This window comes from Gracilinanus agilis, chromosome 2 (assembly GCF_016433145.1).
Source record: "Gracilinanus agilis isolate LMUSP501 chromosome 2, AgileGrace, whole genome shotgun sequence".
Taxonomy (NCBI): domain Eukaryota; kingdom Metazoa; phylum Chordata; class Mammalia; order Didelphimorphia; family Didelphidae; genus Gracilinanus; species Gracilinanus agilis.
Window position 1 is genome coordinate 569,042,443 of NC_058131.1, and position 21,398 is coordinate 569,063,840.

Here is a 21,398-nt window from a genome sequence, read left to right on the forward strand (position 1 = left end):
CCAGTTTAATTCCAGTTCATTCTCTACATAGCTTTCAAAGTAATTTTCTTTAAGTATAGATCTGAACTTATCTCTTCTTTACTTAATAAATTCCAGTAGCTCCCTAATGCCTCTAGGATAAAATTATCCTGTTTGACTTTTAATCTAGATGATACAGCAGATAGAATGCTGGCTCCAGAGTCAGGAAGACCTGAGTTTAAATGTAGTCCCAAACACTAGAAGTTTAACCCAGGGCAAGTCAGTAAATAGTTGTTTGCCTCAGTTTCCTCAACTATAAAAATGGGGAAAATAAAAACGCCTACCTCACAAGGTCATTATAAAAATCAAATAAGATATTTGTAAAACACTTAGCATAATAACTGACCCAGAGGAAGTACTTAATTCAAGCTTATTCTCTTCCTTCTCTCCTTCACAACTTGGCCTTACCTTAATCTTTTAAGTCTCATTGCACCCCCATTCTTGAATTCTGTGATCCAGCCAATTGGCCTCCTCTCTGTTCCTGTCCCTTAACATAAGTCATCTTTCTGCCTAAAATATGTTCCCTCTTCCCCTCTACCTCAGAAAATTTCTATCTTTTTTTTTTACCTTTATTTTGTTTTAGTATCAATTTCAACAGAAGAGCAGCAAAGACAAGACAAAGGGGAGTTAAGTGACTTGCCCAGGATCACACAGCTAGCAAGTATCTGAAACCAGATTTGAGCCCAGGTCCTCCTGCCTCCAGGCCTGGCCCTCTATCCACTGTGCTACCCAGCTGCCCCTCCTCTCTTCTTTCGAGACTCAGCTCAAACACTACCTTCCACATGAAGCCTTTCCTCCAAATGCTCATCTATCCCTCTAACTTGTTTTATTATTTACTTTGTTTATTTTATATATGTATGCATTGTCTTCTGGTTAGTATACAAGATCTTTGACAATGGAAATTGTTACATTCTTTGTATTTGTACAGGAGGCAGCTCAGTGACCCAGCAAATGGAGCTCTGGACCCAGAGTTAGGAATATCTGAGTTCAAAGCTAGCCTTAGTTATTTAATAGCAGTGTGGCCTTAGACAAATTGCTTAACTTCTGTCTGCTTCAATTTCCACGTCTGCAAAAATGGGATAATAATAGCTCCTACCTCCCAGGGATGTTGTGAGGATCAAATGAGATCATATTTGTAAAGTTCTCACACATAGTAGACACATAATAAATCTTTGCTGGTAAAACCTTTTAGAACTTACAATACACTAGTACTATAGCAGGTATAACCTTTTAAGACATAAGTCCTTAACCTCCATAAACTTTCCTTTAAAATGTTTTGATAACTATTTTAATATATTTGGTTTCCTTGGTAATCCAATGTATTTTATCTTGTGCATGGGGATCCATAGGCTTCACCAGACTGCCAAAAGGCTCTTGAGGGCAAAAACCCCCTGCTCTAAGCCTAGGGTAGCCTGCTCACCACAGTAGGGAATCAGAGTTGGATTTAATAGGAGAACATAAAATTATTATTCATATTCACATTCTCATTCCCCTCCCTGTATCTCTTGAAGGCTAGAAGGACAGATATCCTGTCACTATTCCAAATGTCCTTCTTCCTCTGACTAGGCCTTTCTGTTTTTAGCTCGGAGGCTTTCCAGAAAGGAGGAAGGAAGGGAGCTAAGAAGGTGATGATTGTTATCACAGATGGAGAGTCCCATGACAGCCCAGATCTGGAGAAGGTCATTGAGGACAGTGAGAAGGATAATGTTACTCGATATGCTGTGGCTGTAAGTCCTTCTTCTCTCCATCCCCTCTTCACTTCCATTGAAACTTCATTCCATCCTGAATCCCATCCCTTCTTCTGCCAAGCTGGTCTCACTACTCTGATAGACTGTGGGCTAATATGAAAGTGTGTGTGTATAGCTATCTGGTGGTAACACTTGAACTTTAACAGGGGTCTTCTGAAGGTAATGTCCCTACCTTTGATGCCCAATTGATTACCCTTGAACTACTCACTCTCTTTGTAACTTCCCAGACCATAATTTCCTTCCCTGGTCACCATTCTCTCTATATGTATTGCCTCCTCCCTTTTGAATATAAGCCCCTTCAGGATAAGGATTGTTTCAATTTTGCATTTATATCCCTGAAACTTGACACACCACAGACCTTTCTCTTTCCATCCATTCATTCTAAGGTACCAAGGAATCTAATATTAAGCATCTCATGCAGGTTAGAAGGGGCTCCTATGACAGGCTGAACTGTAATCTTTTGGGAGTATAACTCAAATCATCTGGTATAAACAGCTTCAGGTTTATTCAAAATAGGGGATTGTCCTTCCTATCCTACTTCTTATCCCTCTGGAGAGTGAGTTGAAAATCTCTTTTTGTTCTGCATAGGCCAAGAGGATGATTTGTTTTTATTTCTCTCGTATTATTTATCCAAGCAATATCATTGGATGGGAGCTCAAACAAGTCAAAATATGGTGTGCAAGGCTTTACTAAGAACAAAAGCCTTGGGGGCAGCTGGGTAACTCAGTGGATTGAGAGCCAGGCCTAGAGATGGGAGGTCCTAGATCCAAATCTGGCCTCAGACACTTCCCAACTGTGTGACCCTGGGCAAGTCACTTGACCCTCATTGCCTACCCTTACCACTCTTCTGCCTTGGAGCCAATACACAGTATTGACTCCAAGATGGAAGGTAAAGGTTTAAAAAAAATAAAATAAAAAGAACAAAAGCCTTAGAGTGGCTGATTTGGAAATTAGATAAATTGAGTTTGAATCCCAGACTTTCTACTCGTAGCTATATGATCTTATGCAAGTTACTTAACCTGTATATCAACAACAACAACAATAATAATAAACACATATAGAGTTTACTATCTACCATATATTATACCAAACACTTTACCATTATTATATTTGGTCCTCAAAACACCCTGAGAGGTAGGTGCTATTGTTATCCCCATTTTATAGATAAGGAAACAGATAATCAAAGGTTAAGTGATTTGCTCAGGGTCACACAGCTAGTAGGTTCCAGAGGCTGGATTTGAACTCAGGTCTTCCTTATTCCAGGCCCAGCACTCTATCTACTACACCATCTAGTTGTTCTATGAACATGTTTCCTAGTCTTTAAATTGTAAGAACTGAACTAGATAATCTCTAAGGTCTCTTTCAGTTTTAAATCTATGATTCTTTGATCCAATCATACTTCTAAGTCCTTAATCCCATGATTCTATGATTCTATGGACCTTTACTCTCCAAGTAGATCAGTTCCATTTTGGTCTAATATAACCTTATGGAACCCATTGGTCAGGAAAAAGAATATCAATGCCTCCAGCTTGCCCAAGAAGCCTGTGAAAATGGAGACATTGGGAGACCAAGCTGTGTTATGGTCCTTCCCTATTCTCATATAGGTCCTTGGCTACTATAACCGAAGGGGCATCAACCCAGAAGCCTTTCTGAATGAAATCAAGTACATAGCCAGTGACCCTGATGACAAGCACTTTTTCAACGTCACAGATGAGGCAGCACTGAAGGACATCGTGGATGCCCTTGGGGACAGGATTTTCAGCCTGGAAGGTGAGTAAAGAATCATGTTCTTTACATACTCATTTTAGTAGGTCTCTATTTAAACAAGCCTACATAAGAAAACCCGTATTAAAAAGCAGATTGATTTAGAAGGGTTGGGATTTTGTTACAAGAAATAAGCACCCTCATTTTTCTGAAGGAGGCACTGCAGGGTTTCTTTATATAACCAAGTCTCCTAGCACATTAAAAATAGGATTTCAATTCCACAGATCCAATTTAGATGAGAGTTGTTGGGAACACAGAAGCTAGACCCAGGGCAGAGGAAGTATACAAAAGAAATAGTTCTCAAGGCCTCCTTTGCCTCTCCCTGTCCTTGAGAAGCTCATAGTCCAAGCTGGGTGATACAGAAAGGACAAACCTAAAGGAAAAGGACTCATTCGATGCCTTACAAAGAAACGTATAAATTGCCAATGAATGTAGGGTCACGATCTGCTTGTTTGACAAACATACCAAACAAACAAAAAGTGGCACATCCAGATGAGTCTTGTCCCCTTCAAAATAGTCACTTCCAGAGGCTATATGCTTATTCCCTAAGTGGTGCCATTGTTCAAAACATTTCTGCAGTTCCTCTTTCTGAAAAAAAAAACAGAAGCCTCAGAGTGGCTGGTTTGGGCATCAAACCACCCATGATTAAATACTAGCTTTTCTTTCACTCATTCTTTGATCTCAGACGAGTCACTTTGCCTCCTTTGGCCTCAGTTTCCTCATGTGTGAAATGAGAGAATTGGGCTAAACAACTTTTGTAAATGCTTCTACATTCAGGATCCTATGATCTCATCAAGTTCTAAATCCATACTCTTATTTCCAACAGCCCCAGGAGTGGCAAATCTTTGCCCTGCATGTGATATTTATTTAAATGTCTTTACCAACTGACCCCTTCCAACCTTCTCAGGCTTCTTACATTTGATTCCCTTACACAGATTCTATGATCCAGTTATCCTAGCCTCCTTGGGTTCCTCATACATAAAATTCCCTCTCCTGGCTCCATGCATTTGAGCTGGCTGACTCCCACGCTTGAAATTTTGTCCTTGTTTACCTCCTAGACCCAGCTTCCCTGTAATACTTCAAGATTGATCTCAAACCTTGGCTTTTGCAGGAGACCTTTCCCTTAGCCTAGTCCTGCCCCCTAGTCCCCAATGTTAGTCTCTTCTCTCTGAGATTACCTTCTTTTTCAGAAAGAGAGAGAGAGAGGGAGATAGATAGATAGATAGATAGATTGATTTTGCAGGAGACCTTTCCCTTAGCCTAGTCCTGCCCCCTAGTCCCCAATGTTAGTCTCTTCTCTCTGAGATTACCTTCTATTTCAGAAAGAGAGAGAGAGAGGGAGATAGATAGATAGATAGATAGATAGATAGATAGATAGATAGATAGATAGATAGATAGATAGATAGATTGATTAGATGGATGGATGGATGGATGGATGGATGGATAGATAGATACACATATGTATACACATATACACTTACACATACATATACATGTATATACACATGCATACACTTATATACACATATACATGTATATAGACCATATATGTACACACATATATACATATATAAACACATCTACATCTATATACATACATATACTTATAGACACATACATGCATATGCAAACATATATATATATACGTATATATCTTGCACATACGTAATTATCTACATGTTGTCTCCCAATTAAAATGTGATTTTCTAGAGAGCTAAGACCCCTTTTTTTGCCTTTCTTTGTATACAAAGCATAATTACTGGCCCAAAACAAACTTTTCAGAAATGATTGTTGACTAGCTGATACAATCTTGCAGTCCACTGAAGGTTCTTGGACTGGGAAATGGCCTAATGGATCTAACCAATGGGAGAAGTCTGAGGTTTCTGTATGCCTATAAAAAGGGAGGCTATCCACTAAAGAGGCTATCCACTATGCCACCTAAGTAGCACAGTGGATAGAGTATCTGGGCTGGAGTTAGGAAGAACTAAGTTCAAATCTGGACTCAGACACTTACTAGGTGCATGACCCTGTCAAGTCACTTAACCCTTTTGACCTCAGTTTCTTCATGTATAAATGAGTTGGAGAGGGAAATGGTAAACCACCCCTGGATCTTTGCCAAGAAAACCCCAAATGGAGTCATGAAGAACCAGACATGACTGAAATGACTCAATAACAACAGAGAGCCCTGAGGCTCTCTGTGAAATGAGCTTTCTCATTTTCTTTCTTCTGGGTATCCTTATACATTAAGGTTTCTAGCTGACACCTCTACATACTCAACCTAGCCCCTGCCCTTCCCCTGTATTTGTATTCTCTCTGTGTGTTAGTGCCCTTGAGAGTTGGACACCAGGAGCTGGCTACCCTAAGACAAAGCCCCAAGTCTTAGAAACATCTCTTATGGAAGTTACAAAGCAATATATTGGGTCCATTCACTCTCATCCCAGGCCTAACATTTCACTTTTCCTTCCGCTTTAGGTACTAATAAAAATGAAACATCTTTTGGCCTAGAAATGTCACAGACAGGATTTTCCTCTCATGTAGTGGAGGTAAGTGCCTGAAATATCCCTCTAAATCTCTCTTTCTCTCTCTCTCTCTTTTTTTTTTGTCCCTTTGGGACTCTTTCCCTTTCCTCCCACTTCCATCAGGGAATTGGTGATGCTCAGGAGGCACTGGGACAAATTGCAGATAATAGTTGATATAGATGAAAAAAAAAGTCCCACTGGATATGGAGTTCACAGACCTAGGTTCAAATCCCCAAGTCTGCCCCACAACCCATGTGATCTTGGGTACAAATTCCTTCCCCAAGTCTCAGATTCATCATTTAAAACTAAATGGACTTGAGATTAAAAACGAATATTAATAAATGTCTAATAAAAAAAACTAAATGGACTTGAGACAACTAGGTGGCTCACTGCCTAGAGACAGGAGGTCCTGGATTCAGATCTGGCCTTAGATACTTCCTAACTATGTGACTCTGAACAAGTCACTTTTACCCTCGTTGCTTAGTCCTTACCACTCCTTTGGAAGGTAAGGGTTTTTTAAAAGATAAAATCAATGAACTTGGAGCAGCTAGGTGGCGTGGTAGATAGAAAGCCAGGCCTAGAGTCAGGAGACCTGGGTTCAAATCTGGCCTCAGCCTGGACAAGTCACTTAGAGAGTTTCTTCAACAAGCACTGAAGAGATAAGTGACTTGCCTTGGGTCACACGGCCAGTGTAGGTCAGAGGCAGGACTTGGACCCAAGACTTCTTGGCTCTGAGGTCAGTTTTCTATCTGCTAGGCCAGGCTACCTTTTGTGATGTTGTTTAAGTCCAATAAACATTTATTATGTACCTACTATGTATTAAGCACTGGTGCACATTAATAATTATATTTATTAATAATTATAAAAATATTTATTAATAAAAGAAAGACAGTCCTTGCCTCAAGGAGCTTATAATCTAATGGAGGGAGACAATGTACAAAAGGAGGCAAGAAAGTTGGAGGGAGAATAGATCACCAAGGGTTACCGGGCATGGGAGCATCTTATTCTATGGAGTTGAAATCAGGCAGAGAAGCAAAGTGGAATGAGCTGAGAGTCCAGTTTCTTCCCTGTATAAAGGAAGGCATTGGGAGGAGTTTGGTACTCTTCCCTCCAACCATCTTAACAAAGGAGAGAAAAGGGACAGCTAAGTGACTCAGTGGATGAAGAGCCAAGCCTAGAGCCAAGAGGACATGGATTCAAATCTAGCCTCAGGCACTTCCTAGCTGTGTGACCTTGAACAAGTCACAACCCCAATTGCCTAGCCCTTGCCACTCTTCTGCCTTGGAACTGATACTTGTATTGATTTTAGGACAGAAGATAAGGGTTTTTTAAAAATCAGGGAGGGGGGATAGGCTGAAAGAGGTGGTGTCAGTCAAGGCTTGAGTTAGCAGCCCAGTGGTGAGATGAGAGGTGATAAATTATCCTAGAAAGGGCATCACATCCTATGAATTTGAAACCAGGCAGAGCAAATGCAAAGTGAAACAATGCTGATTATGAGAGCTGGCATTTATATAGTACCTGCTATGTGCCAGGAATTGTATTAAACATTTTATAAATATCATCTCATTTGATTCTTACAAAGTATTTAGGGCATAAGTTATTGTTCCCTTTTGCAGATGCCACTTGAACTTGGGTTTGAGAAATTTAAGTGACTTCAAAATCACATGATACATTAGAGGTAAAACCAGGCTGTTGAGTCAGAACTCACCAGTTTCTGAAATTGTAGAAGTTGGGCTTTGGCCATTACATCAAGTAGTATCAGAGTAGGAACTCATAAATTGATGAGAGGGGAAACCTGTAATGCACAGAACTCAGGGTGCAGATAACCAAAGATTCTCAGGTTTTCTTTCTTATCCAAATTGCTTCAGTGATTTTGTTCACTGAATTCAGAAAAAATGTAAATGGAGATGACCTCTGAAAACAAAAAATACAATGTGTTTGTGTAGGATTTTTTTCAAAATACTTTTATATTTCATTCAATAAAGGGAAGAATGAATGAATGAAAAGTTGTTATTAGGCGCTTATTTATTATGTGCTAAACACTATGCCAAAAGCTGGAAATAAAAATATAAAAGTGAACTAGTCCCTGACCTCAAGAAGTTTTCAGACTTATATATCATTTGGGCATAGTGCCAAGTATTATACCCATTTTACAGATAATGAAATTGAGGCTGAGAAGTTAAGTGACTTGCTCAGCATCATAGGAGAAAGTTCCTGGCAGAGCCAGAATTAGGACTAGGGTATCTTGGCTCTAAACCCAGGGCTCTGTGAGGAGACCCAAGAAGTGTAAAGTATAAACTAGTATAAAATGCAGCCACTTCTACCTGAACCAATTTTTCTTTTAAATATTCCTAAGCAAGGAAGATCAGACCAGACTTCCGGGTATCAGGAATTCTGGAGTATTCAACAAGGCCAAGCTTTTCTGCAGCCTGGTGGATGGGACATTCCAAAAAAGTCCCAGGCTTCCAGTTCTGCACATGCACGCATGCACGCACACACACCTTTGATCAGTTCTTCTCTTAAAGCCGTAACCCATTTCTTCCTCCTAATGTCCTATCCCACAAACCAAGTTTATTCTTGGTACCCTTCTTCTCCAACAATCTGTTTAACAGGCTTTTTTTTTTAAACCCTTACCATCAGTCTTATAATCAATATCATGTATTGGATCCAAGGTAGAAGAATGGTAAGGGCTAGGCAATGGGGGTTAAGTGATAGCTAGGAAGTGTCTAAAACCAGATTTGAACCCAGGACCTCCCGTCTCTAGTCCTGGTTCTCAGTCCACTGAGCCACCGAGCTGCCCCTTTAATAGGCTTTTTAAAAGGCTCTTTTATAGGGGGTGTTATTGAATCTACTACAGTATTCTCTCAGAGGTGGTAGACAATTCCCAGTGTTGACTGATAAGGACTTGATAGAAAAGAAGTGCATTTTTATTAGGAATTCTTCGATTATTTTAAGTAGGGGAGGAGGGACTTCCAAAACCCCTCGAATGAAGCTCTAAAGATATACAGTTTCTGGCATTGTGATAGGTCTTAGAGAAGATATTTTTAGCACCCTTCAAATTCCACCACATAGGCAACTAGCTGTTCTACCCGCCCTTTAAATGCTTTCCCTAACACTAAGATGTTAGCTTCTCAAATATCCAATTGGCCTAGTAACCTAAGAGAAGAAACTATACAGACCAGTGGGAAATCTAGGCTTTTGGCTCTGGCCAGAGGGAAAATATGAGCCTGAACATGTCTATCCTTGGCTGAGCCAACAGCTCCCATCTTTATTGGAAATGACTGAGAGATGCACTCTTGCAGTGAATTCCTGAAAAGATATTAAAGGATTCAGAAACTGATTCCATTTGGGACTTGACTAAAGTCCCCAAAAGCTCTTAAATAATGCTAAGTACAATAAAAGGGACTCTTTCCCTACAGAAGGAACAAGAAGGACAACAGAGAAGTGGAGAAGTGGTTACAATAATAATACAAATAGGGGGCAGCTGGGTAGCTCAGTGGATTGAGAACCAGGCCTAGAGACGGGAGGTCCTAGGTTCAAATCTGGCCTCAGACACTTCCCAGCTGTGTGACCCTGGGCAAGTTATTTGACCCCCATTGCCTAGCCCTTACCACTCTTCTGCCTTGGAGTCAATACACAGTATAACTCCAAGATGGAAGGTAAGGGTTTAAAAAAAATCTTCACTTCCTAGCTATGTGACCCTGGGCAAGTCACTTAACTCTGTTTACCTCAGTTTCCTCATCTGTCGAATGAGCTAGAAAAGGAAATGGCCAACCATATACTACTGTGTGACCCTGGGCAAGTCACTTAATCCTAGATGCCTCGGTTTCCTCATCTGTCAAATGAGCTGGAGAAGGAAATGGCAAACCACTCTAGTATCTTTGCCAAGAAAACCCCAAATAGGGTCATGAAGAGTTGGACATGATTGAAAATGACTGAACAACAACAACAGCAATCTTGGAAAGGCACTAGCAAGTGAAGGAGTGGTGGAATAAAGCCTTCATGTAGAAAATGGGCACTTGAATAGAAATAAAATGATAATGCATTCCTGGAAGGGGGTAGCTGCCTTTGCAAAGGCATGAAGATAGAAGATGGATTGCCATATGAGTATCAACTACCTGAAATCTCTGAGCCCTTACCCTGTTCTTATTAGCAGTTTCTAACCACTCCTGTTCCCAGAGATAATCCCAAGAACACTTCTGTAATGCTCCCTTTCTGTGGTTCCACTGTTCTGTGTATCCAGACTAAATGCCCTCCTTCTGTTTCCTATGACTATGCCCCAGAAGAATCTCCTTCTCCTCTCCCTCCCCTGCATCCCTGCCTGAGTAAGGCAGCACATGCATGCATTATCCTTGACTCTGAATAAATGCTTCATTTATTTACTGATTACCTATCTGGTCTAAGTTTTTGTATAGGTGGATAAGTTAAGGCTTGCAAAAATCTTTTGGTAACTCATTTGACCCTCACTTCAACCTTGAGAAGGAGTTGCTACTCTTATCCCCACTTAATAGATGAGAAAACTGAGGCAGACAACGATTAAGTGACTTGCTCTGATAGTAAGAGTCTGAGGCTAGATTTGAACTTAGATCTACTCAGTGCTCTATCTACCTCACTACTTAGCTGAGGGAGGGATGAGATGGGGTAGGGTGTAAGAGTAGGAATAGGAAGGTAGGAAGTAGAACCAAGCTTCCTCATCTCACAATTACAAGCAGCAAGATCTGGTGACTAAGCCCTATTCACACCAGGACATGTTTGTTTATGTTTTTTAACTTTTATTCTATTTTATTTTTTCTACTTATGAGCATTTTTTCCTCCCTCTCATCTCCCCTCAAAATAAAAAAAAGAAAACCTTTGTAACAAATATGCAGAGCCACTGTTATCAAAAAGTTGGTAATCTAGACAGGTCTCAGGCAATTTGGGTAGTGAGGAGGGATAAAAGGTGATATAGGAGATTTGGAAGGGGAATTAAGGGGATAGCTGAGTGTAGTGAAGGGATGAATGAGGTGGTATATAGGAAGGTAAGGGAATGACAGGGAGTATACAGGAGGGCAGCTTAAACAGACTTATTCACCAAGGCTAGAGACAGTGGATATTGAGGAAATAGGCTGAGGTTCTTCAATCAGGGAAGGTATCTCTAAGGTACAGGGGGATTGGGCCAGTAAGAAATGTTTTATATCTGGCTAGAGGACTTCTCTTGTTAATTTCTAAGTCCTTTGTGGGAGGAGACAAAAGGGCTCCTCCCTGCCAGTGAAACTGATGGCTGTAGGAAGTCTCAGGTAGGTACTTCCTGCCAAGATAGATGCCTGCAGTTCCCTCGAGAAATAAAAAGAAATAATTCCTTCCCTCTTCAGCCCTTGCCTTAATTTTCGATACAGTGATTCACCAGAGACTTTGAGTAGATAACAAAGGGGATTTATTAATGTCAGGGATAATCAGAAGGAGAGAGGGGTTTAGGGTTTTGTAACAGCCGCTAGGGAGAAAGCTGATGATGGGGGAAGGGTCACAGGAGGTGGTTAGACTGAGAGAGCCTGCTCTCCCAGTCAGGAAGGTTTGACTGTCTTAAAGTGAAGTATTTACTAAATCAATAAAATAAGGGATAGCTTGATTTAAGGATGTCCTACTTGCCTATAGAAAACTAAAACCAAGATGTCCAACCACCAAGCCCACCCTTCCTCCCAGGGCCCAAAGGGAAATTCAAGGCAATAGCAGGGATTTAATACGGAGAGATCAGGGAGAGGACCAGAGAAATCAGCTAGGTCCAAATGTCCCAAAAGACAAAACACAGGCCAAGGCAGAGCCAAAAGCCAAACCAACAGGCAAAGCCAAAGCCAGAAAGCAAAAGCCCCCAGGCCAAACAAGAGCCAGAAGGCAAAAGCCCCGTCAGTTGGACTTCAGCCCTATTTATATCCTCCAACTGACTTTCTGAAGATTCTAAGACCTCCAACTGCCTTTTTGTGACAGTTTGAAATTGCAGAAGCATAAAGGCTTCTGATAGCAATCTTGCATTACACCACACAAAACAAATTTTCACATTGACCATGTCCAGAAATGCACATCATACAAAGACACAGCATTTGAAAAGTATTATGGTCTATCAGGGGCCCTTCCCCAAATATAAGCCCCTGCTGCCTCTTTCTCTTTTTTCCCAAACCCTTACCTTCCACCTTAGAATCAGTACTAAGTATTGATTCCATCAGTAAGGGCTAGACAATTGGGGTTAAGTGACTTGCCCAGGATCACACAGCTAGAAAGTGTCTGAGGTCAAACTTGAACCCAAGACCTCTTCTCTCCAGGCCTGGCTGTCTATCCACTGAGCCACCTAGCTTCCCTGATGCTTCTCTTTCTATATTACATTATACATTCTATATACATTATACAAGTGAAGCTTTTTTAGTCTCCAGGAATTCCTTAGTAAAATTTAAGAGCTCCTAAGGGAGAGAGAAGAGAAGAGTGTGATTGAAAGAGCTCATAAAGGTGTGTGGGGAGGGGTAACTAGGTAGTGCAATAGATAAGAGTGCTAGTCCTGGAGCCAGGAAGACTCATCTTCCAAGTTCAAATCTGTAGGAAGGAAGGAAGGAAGGAAGGAAGGAAAGGAGGGAGGGATCAAGGAAGGAAGGAGGGAGGGAAGAAAGGAGGGAGGGATGGAAGGGAAGAGAGAAGGAAGGAGGGAGGGAAAGAAGGGGGAAGGGAAGGAAGGAAGGGAAAAGGAAAGGAAAGAAGGGAGGAGGGAAGGAATGAAGGAAGGAGGGAGAAAAGGAAGGAGGAGAGAAGGAAAGAGAGAAGGAAGAAAGGGAGGAGGGAAGAAAGGCAGGCTTCATCTGTTTTAGGAGGGATGAACTCAGAATGGGGACTGGAAGGAGAGGTGCTGTGATGATCTGAGCTTGGAGGGCTCCAAAGCTTTGCCTACTTCATATTTATGTTTAAGACAATGATGCATCCTGTATGGCCTGAAACTGACCTAATCATCAGCTTGTTTAGAAAAATGATCCTTTTCCCAACCAATTAATCATTAGCATCTGGGACAAAATCCATCCTCATAAAACAAACTTCCTTCTTCTGATGAGTCTGTGTGATAATAGAGATTTATGGATCGTGGGTGAATAAACATAGTTGAGTCTGAGTTAAGCTCGTGGTTAAAAGGAAATTACTTAACAACTTCACGGCTAATGGCCAAATTGCAACACATACACCCAAGCCTTAAACTCTCCCATTGCAATCTGTAACCAACAGAATATTACAACCAAAAAGAACCTTGAAAACAATTTTATTCAAACTAACCCTTCTTGTTTGTCATTTAAAATTCTTCACACTCTGGTCCCAAACTGCCTCTTTAGTCTTATTAGACTAGATGTACATTGTGATTTAGCCAAACTGACCTTCTTAATATTTCTCACGTATGCAACTTGGTGGCACAAAGTCTTTGTGTTCTGGACCTAGAGTCAGAAAGACCTTAGTTCAAGTGTAACTTCAGACATTTATTAGCTGTATGACCCTGGGCAAGTCACTTAACTTGTCTATCAGTTTCCTCATCCATAAAGTTAGGCAAATGGCAGCACCTACCTCCCAGAGTTGCTTTGAAGATCAAATGAGATAATACTTGTAAAGGCTTAGCACAGGGCCTGGCAATTAATAAATGCTCGTTTCTTTCCTTCTTTCCCCACTCAGTAAGTGTTCCTGTGTAGGAATCCCCAAAGAGGAGGTTATAACCAACAGGGTGATGAAGCCTGATGAAATTGATTATAGACTCAACAGAATTAGAAGGGAGAAATCTTTTAGACCAAAGATGTCAATCTCTTTGACTTGGGATCTGTAAAAGAGTAAGCCCAAACCAAATTAAAATGTAATTGGGGGGAGGGGGGTTGCAGCTGTGTAGCTCAGTGGATTGAGAACCAGGCCCAGAGATGGGAGGTCCTGGGTTCAAATCTGGCCTCAGACACTTCCCAGCTGTGTGACCCTGGGCAAGTCACTTGACCCCCATTGCCTACCCTTACCACTCTTCTGCCTTGGAACCAATACACAGTATTGATTCTAAGGTGTAAGGTAAGGGTTTAAAAAAAACATAATGGGGTTAGAGGGTAGAGAGGCCTAGATGGCTCTTTGGATAGTTCTCTAAGCCAGGCTTAGAGATGAAAAGTCCTAGGTTCAAATATTTTCTAACTATGTGACCCTGGGCAAGTCACTTAACCCCAATTGCCTAGCCCTTACTTCTCTTCTGTCTTGGAAATTATACTTAATATTGATTCTAAGACAGAAGGTAAGGGTTTTTTTAATGTGATTGGGAAATGTTTTTCAAAAATAAATTAAAATACAATATAACATAGATGACGTTCATTTTTGGTTTTCCAAATCACTATGTGGCCCACAGCAACACATTCCTCACATTCCTATTTCATTTTAACACCACTGACCTAGTCTGACTTTCCCATTTTATAGCCTTAGAAATCAAGTTCCAGAGAAGTTAAACTGCTTACCCAAAGTTATACAAGTTGTTAGATCTGGGATCTGAACTCATGCCGTCTAATTCCAAATCTGGTGTTGCTGGGGGATTTTTTTTCCTATCCTGAGTCAGAAATCTCTGTAATCCACACTTTACTCTTGACTACCTGCCCTTACTACTCAATGACATCTCACACAAAGTGTAGCAAAGGAAACATCATCCTTCTCTTAATGCAGCCTAAGATTGCATTCACTCTCTTGGCTTCTGTCAGTCTGTCCATTATATGAAACTAGTCCTCAGATCTTTTTTCAGAGGAACTGATATCTAGCCATGTCCACCACCTTGTGAGTGTCAGTTTGGGGTAGTAAATGGAACGCTACAACTGGGAAGATCTGGATTCAAGTCTTGTCTGTAACATTTACTATGTGACCTCAAGCATATCCCTTAACTTATCTGTGCATCAGTTTCCTCTCCTGTAAAATTATAATAATAATACTTCTAGTACCTGCCGTGTGGAATTGTGGTAATGATCAGTTGAAAATATGTATTCATAGTATACTTAGTAATTGTCACTTTTTATTTTTGTACATGTGAGGTTATTTTTATTTTAAGCATAGGACCTTCTATTTGTCTTGATCAGACTTCATTTTATTAGAGTTGACCCCATATTCTTGCGTGTTGAGATCATTTTAAATTGTAACTTGATCATCCAGTGAATTAGATCTTCCTCCCAGCTTTATGCCATGTCCAGATTTGATACATAGGCCATCACTCAGAGCTTCAATCTAATAGCACATTCATGTACAATTTCTTTTTGTTCCCAAAACTCTGTCTACCATCACCATCTCCTAACCATAGCCCTCTAGGAGAGAGGGCTTAAGTTAGCTAGGGCTGCGCAGCTCCTCATCCTCATCTTCATCCTCATCCAGCACATAAAAATCTCTTTATCCTATGTCCTATTCCTTCATGGTTCTGTTCGCTGCTCAATGGCTATCCAGTTTTTTATAAATTCATCTTGATAAATGGTTAATATATGATTCCTCCCTGAAACACACATCTTTGTTTTGGAAAATGTCTCTTGGAGGCACAATGGCCTTACCCTAAAGAAATACAATTGGTAGTATTTCAAGCACTAGAGAAGGCTAATGGAAGAACTTTTGGGAGGCAGGGCTACCTTTCCACACTCATCAAATCATTCTACAGGTAGCCAATATAGCTGGCAGAAAAAAAAAGATATTTGAATCAAAGGAACTGAGTTTGAATTTCTATCCTGGCATTTCCAACCTGTATAACCTCTGGTGAACTGTCTAACCTCTCTAGATTTCCTCGGTTTCCTATAAAATGAGGGGAAAAGGTAAACCGGGTAATCTCTTAAGTTCTAATCTAACCCTCAGGCCTATGGCTTCATGATTCCAGGACTCCATGTGTGTGCAGGACTCCAGACCAGTAACTCAACCTTCTAGAATTTAGAACCCCAAGACAGATGGAATCTGACTGCCTTACTGTAGAACACAGCCCTCATGCCCTTTGGCTCCCTTTGACTCCAGTTTGAGGACAGAGTGTACATAGTCTTCATTCCTCTTGGTTACCTTTGACCTCAACTTGAAAGCAGAGGACATCCCTTTTATCACTACCAACACACCTAAAATCACTTAGTTCCAGCACCTAGTAAGTGCCCAGTAAAGGTATTTTTTAAAAAAACAGGCATGCTTTTTAATGCCTAGATTAGAGATTTAGACCCACTACCAAAGAAAATCACCTACCTCTGCCTCTCTACTTCCATTCATAACATAGCTAATTCAATGATCAGCAAAAGTCAGGACCAGAAGATTCATTAGGAGTATACATCCTTTCCACTCTCCTCTGAGACAAGCAGGGGAACAGATTCTCAGTACTCTTTGTCAACAAGTCAACCAAACAATTTTCCAATTGGTTTTTCTGATGTTTGGCCATAAGAAGTCTCAATTGGGAAAAACTACACAACTGGACATTTCCTGGCCTCACCAGGGGTTTGGGAAGAGGGAAATTATAGTCGCACAAATCACAGAGCAGCTAAAAACTTTGGGACTTTTAATGCTCTTTCCCAAATGCCAAGGATGGCTATTTTTTGCACATTGACACTCCTGACATCCTTTATCAAGACTTTAGCACCCAGTCACCAGCCACTCCCCTATCTTATTTTTCCAAACATAAAATATATGTCTCCTTTGGCAAAGGTAATGGTGTGAAGTCAATTGAGTTTGTTTTTATTGGCTTCCTATCTCCCTTCAATACTCATGCATACTACCTGGTACCCATTCTCCTCTGGCTCCTGGTACTCATCCTCTCTCTAAGTTCTTTCCCCTTCCAAGCTTCCCTTAGTGAGGGGGTTTTGAACATAAGGTCTTTGAACTAAAAAAAATTTAATAACTTTATTTCCATATAATTGGTTTCCTTTATATTCCTGCATATTTTATTTTACATGTTTGAAAAAAATTATTCTGAGAGGCAGCTGGGTAGCTCAATGCATTGAGAGCCAGGCCTAGAGATGGAAGGTCCTGGGTTCAAATTTGACCTCAGACACTTCCCAACTGTGTAACCCTAGGCAAGTCACTTAACCCCCATTGCCTAGCCCTTACCACTCTTTTGTCTTAGAACCAATACATAGTACTGAATCTAAGGCAGAAGGTAAGGGAAAAAAGAAAGAGAGAGAGAGAGAGAGAGAGAGAAAGGAAAAAATTATTCTGAGAAGGGGCCCACATGTCTTAGCATACTGACAAAGTCTATGACATACAAAAATTAAGGACCCTTGGTCTAAAACAAGAATGTAATGAACTCAGTTGGTCAAATATGTCAATAATTGATAAAAACTTAAAGTGTTCCCCATCCAAGAAGGATTTGGATTTTAGTGGAGATCAAAGTCTTAAGCTAAAGTAATAGGGTGTTACAGTTGAAGTGTCAGCCAGAGGTGAGAGAGGTATTTTTGGCCACAGGAGGGCCCTCCTGGTCTCTACAATCACACAGGGTTAGCAGTAAGGCTGACTCTGTTCCTGTTGCCAAAGAGACATGTGCTTTGGAAGCAGCATTGCCAGACCCCTTCAAGCCGCCAGCACTTCAGATGGAATTCCCAAACCTCCCAGGGACTGGGGAGAGTAGAGGTCCCAGCTGGGTTACAAGCTCCTGATCTGAATCAGCCCTTCTTCAGGAGACTCTGCAAGGTTCACAGAGGTATTTGCTGAGCCAAGAATGTATCTTCAAAGGCCTCTCTCTAAAATGAAGCAGATTGATCCACGGTTGCATCCTCTCACTCGGTGGGCAGAGAGAGGTGAAACTGACTTTGATGGCTACCTCCCAAAGAGTTTCAGATGGAAGAATGAGAATAGGATCCATCTAGTGTTAGAGGGTATTAGGAGCTTTCTCTTTCCACCCGGTTTTACCCTATGTGCCTTGGATGATATGAAGACTCTACATTAACCTGGATGAGTATCCTTATAGGATTTCCAGACTGAATATCCTGGATGTAGAAAGCAAAAGTCATACCATCAGAACCAGGGCATCTAGCTCCTAAGTCCAATTATGACACTGTATGACTGTGGGCCAGTCTCTAAACTTCCCTGAACCTCAGTTTCCTTATCTGTCAAATGGCAATAATAGCTCCTATCCTAAATACCTCAGGAGATTATTATAAGGACAAAATGAGATAATGAATGAAGGACCACCATCCTAAAGGACAAGGGATCTTTGGTGTTGTGAAGAGACAGATGATATAGAGGAGAAATCCCTGGATTTAGAGTCAAAGGCTCTGGTTCAAATTCTCTGTTTTGTGACCTTGAGTAAGTTTTTTCTATCAAATTATATATTTCAAATACAAGAAGTTTGGTCCTAGAGAAGGGTGGAAAAAAATGCATCTGCCCTGAAAGGCATTGTTGTAAAGTGGTTAGAGAGCTGGCCTCAGAGAGATAAAGACCTGAATTCAAGTCCCAATTCTAATATATACTGGGTATGTGACCCTGGGCAAGTCAATGTCCCAAGAACTTCATTAAAACCATAAGAAGTATTCAGGTCCGGCCTCGGACGCTTCCCAGCTGTGTGACCCTGGGCAAGTCACTTAACCCCCATTGCCCACCCTTACCACTCTTCCACCAAGGAACCAATACACAGAAGTTAAGGGTTAAAAAAAAAAAACCATAAGAAGTAAAGCAGGAGCCAAAGTGCACTGATTAAGTTTCCTAATTATACCAATATCAGTTCCTTCCCCAGGGCCTTATCATGGAATCTTTTTCCCCTTAGACATTTCCCTTTGTGTTTATTTTAACCTGATTTCATATGGATCCAAAGAATTTGGGCAAGGGTAAAAAGGAAATAAGGGGAGTTTGCCTTGCCCCAGGTTTATGCATTCTGCTCCATCCCAATTCTCATAGCCCTGCATAGAAACTCTTCTGTTGGCAACTAGAGTTGAATTTATCACCTAAATCATTGAAATTGATACAACCCAAAACACAGATTCTAAACATCTAAACAATAGAAGTGGATGCTTTAGAGCCTTCCATACTTTGGAAGACATAGTAGTCCCTGCCCTCAGGGAGCCTGCCATCTGCCTGGGATTAAAATCAGACAAAAATGTTGAAGATTCCCACAAAACAGAAGATGAACATATGGTTGGATTTTTTAACTGCTAAAGGGGGTGTCATTCTGTGTGTAAGGCAATGACAATTATAAGATCATAAGATCAGAGGTCTAGAGTGAGGAAGGTACCTCAGAGACCTTTTATTCCCACTTCGTTTTTCAAATGAATAAATTGAGACCCAGAGAAGTTAAATTAATTTGCCTAAGGCCATAAAAGTAGTTAGCAACTGAATAGGGAAGACTTTCTGAGGAAGTGAGTTTTGAACTTGTTTCATGAAATTTTGCATTTGGCCAGGGACCAGGATTTGTATGTGGTTTTGGAGGCTGTTATTTACTCATTGTCTTTCTTAAAATTAAGTTTTTAAGATCACCTTGACTTAACATCACATGGCAGGGCAAGAAGACCTCCATTCAATTAATGACCAGAAATAAGGGTTAAGGGACAAAGAAAAAAAATGAGATGGAGATATTACCATCAATTCATTATTAATTTAAAACCTTTCCCTTTGGAAATTACATGGTTTATTTGGAGTCTCCTTTCTTCCTGTTTAGGATGGGATTTTGTTGGGAGCTGTTGGTGCATATGACTGGAATGGAGCTGTGCTGAAAGAAACCAGTGGTGGAAAAGTGATTCCTCACAGAGAGTCATATCTAAAGGAATTCCCTGAAGAGCTGAAGAACCATGGGGCATATCTGGGTATGGTCATGAAATGGAAATGAACATTTGGGGAAAGGCAGGAAATACAATTAGTTATGGGTGACTGTGGGAAACTAGAATCCTTTTATTGCCTTTGAATCAGTTGTAATACACTCATGTATGGAACCTTTACCGAAGCTAAATTACACATCAGTAAAGAACAATTAGCAATAAATTGTGTTTCTGTTCACACTTATTTGGAAGGTCAATTGTTTAAGGTATTTTGTCCTCATCAGAAATTTTTGCATATAAAACATTTGCTGAGTTTGTTTCCCTGGTATAAAATCCAAGAACTAGTACTTTGTTTGATTAGTGATCACAGTAAGACAGATATGACTTCTAATAAAGGGCTTTGTGAAAATAAAGACAAACAGAAATACAGTTGATGAATTTGCTAATTTTTCTTCCTTGTACCTGGCATTTGCCCTTGTTAAACATTTTCTGTAACAGATTATTTATTCAACTCAATTATTCAAGAACAAATTATCTACAGTTTTCTGATATTCTCATCTTATGAGCAAAGCTGAACCAGGTGGAGGTTATAAGCAAGTATGTCGGTTTCTGAATGTCTCTATAATCTGAAACATGAGCCACATGATGTGGTTTGCTGTTATTTTATATCATCTGTAATTTTTTTTCCCAACCTCACATCATTTACCCTGAATGATCAAGATAGAGATGTAGGCACATCCATTTTCAACTGGTCTTTGTTTTTCTATCTCCTTCTCTAGACTTTAGTTTCTTAGAGGATGGGTCTGTACCTTTTTCTTGTACCTATTACCCCAGAGTCCCTAAAATACTATCATGGCTTCAGGTACTGGATAAGCATTTGAAGAAAGTATCCTCAGAAGGAAAGGCACACATCTCAGGGAGGTGGGGAGGGAAAGAGGGTGATATTTTAAAAAACAAAGGATAAAGATTGTTTTTCCATGTAATTGAGAAAAAATAAAATGTTATTTTTTAAAAAAGAAAAGGCATAAAAGTCATGTTGGATGGACAGACTCAAAAACTAAATATCACATTAGAAGTTGGAGAAACATGGCACCTTAAGATAAAATAGTTAAAAATAATACCATTTATGAAGTGTTTCATAGTTTGCAAAATGCTTTCCATAAGCCATTTCATTTGATTCTTATAGTACCTGATAGGGTAATCAGGACAAGTGTTACTGACACCATTTTACAGCTGGAGAAACAAAGACTCAGGTTATCCACAGTCACATGGCTAGTAACTGGCAGAGCCAGAGTTCAAACTCAGGTCTTCTGATTCTAACTCTAATATTCTTTCTCCTATATCAAGCTAATTAATTATTTAAAAATTAATAGCAAAATCAGTAATTATTTACTGAGTATCTACTACATGAGAATCATGGGTTCTTAGAGCTTGGAGGGACCTTAGATATGATCTGGTCCAAATTCCTTATTTTGTAGATGAGGAAATTAAGGCCAAAGAGGGTATATGACAGCTTGGACTAGAATCCAATTCTCTTGACTCTCAGCTCAGAACTCTTGCTATGGGAGCTGGGGTAGTGTGAGAGGAACTGGGACTAAAGGACACTATTCCTTCACTATTTAGCATGTCAGTATCCTTAGATACTAAGGAAGTGCCAG

General features: G+C 40.3%; 1 protein-coding gene across 1 annotated transcript in view; it reads left to right on the forward strand.

Moving 5' to 3' along the window:
* The window catches only part of ITGA11 (integrin subunit alpha 11), a 229,127-nt gene that overhangs the window by 150,860 nt on the left and 56,869 nt on the right, over positions 1-21,398 (forward strand). The window contains exons 8-11 of the mRNA XM_044662398.1: positions 1,601-1,745; positions 3,371-3,536; positions 6,003-6,073; positions 19,644-19,788. Of these exons, the coding sequence (XP_044518333.1) occupies positions 1,601-1,745; positions 3,371-3,536; positions 6,003-6,073; positions 19,644-19,788 (527 nt within the window). The remainder of the gene's footprint in view (positions 1-1,600; positions 1,746-3,370; positions 3,537-6,002; positions 6,074-19,643; positions 19,789-21,398) is intronic.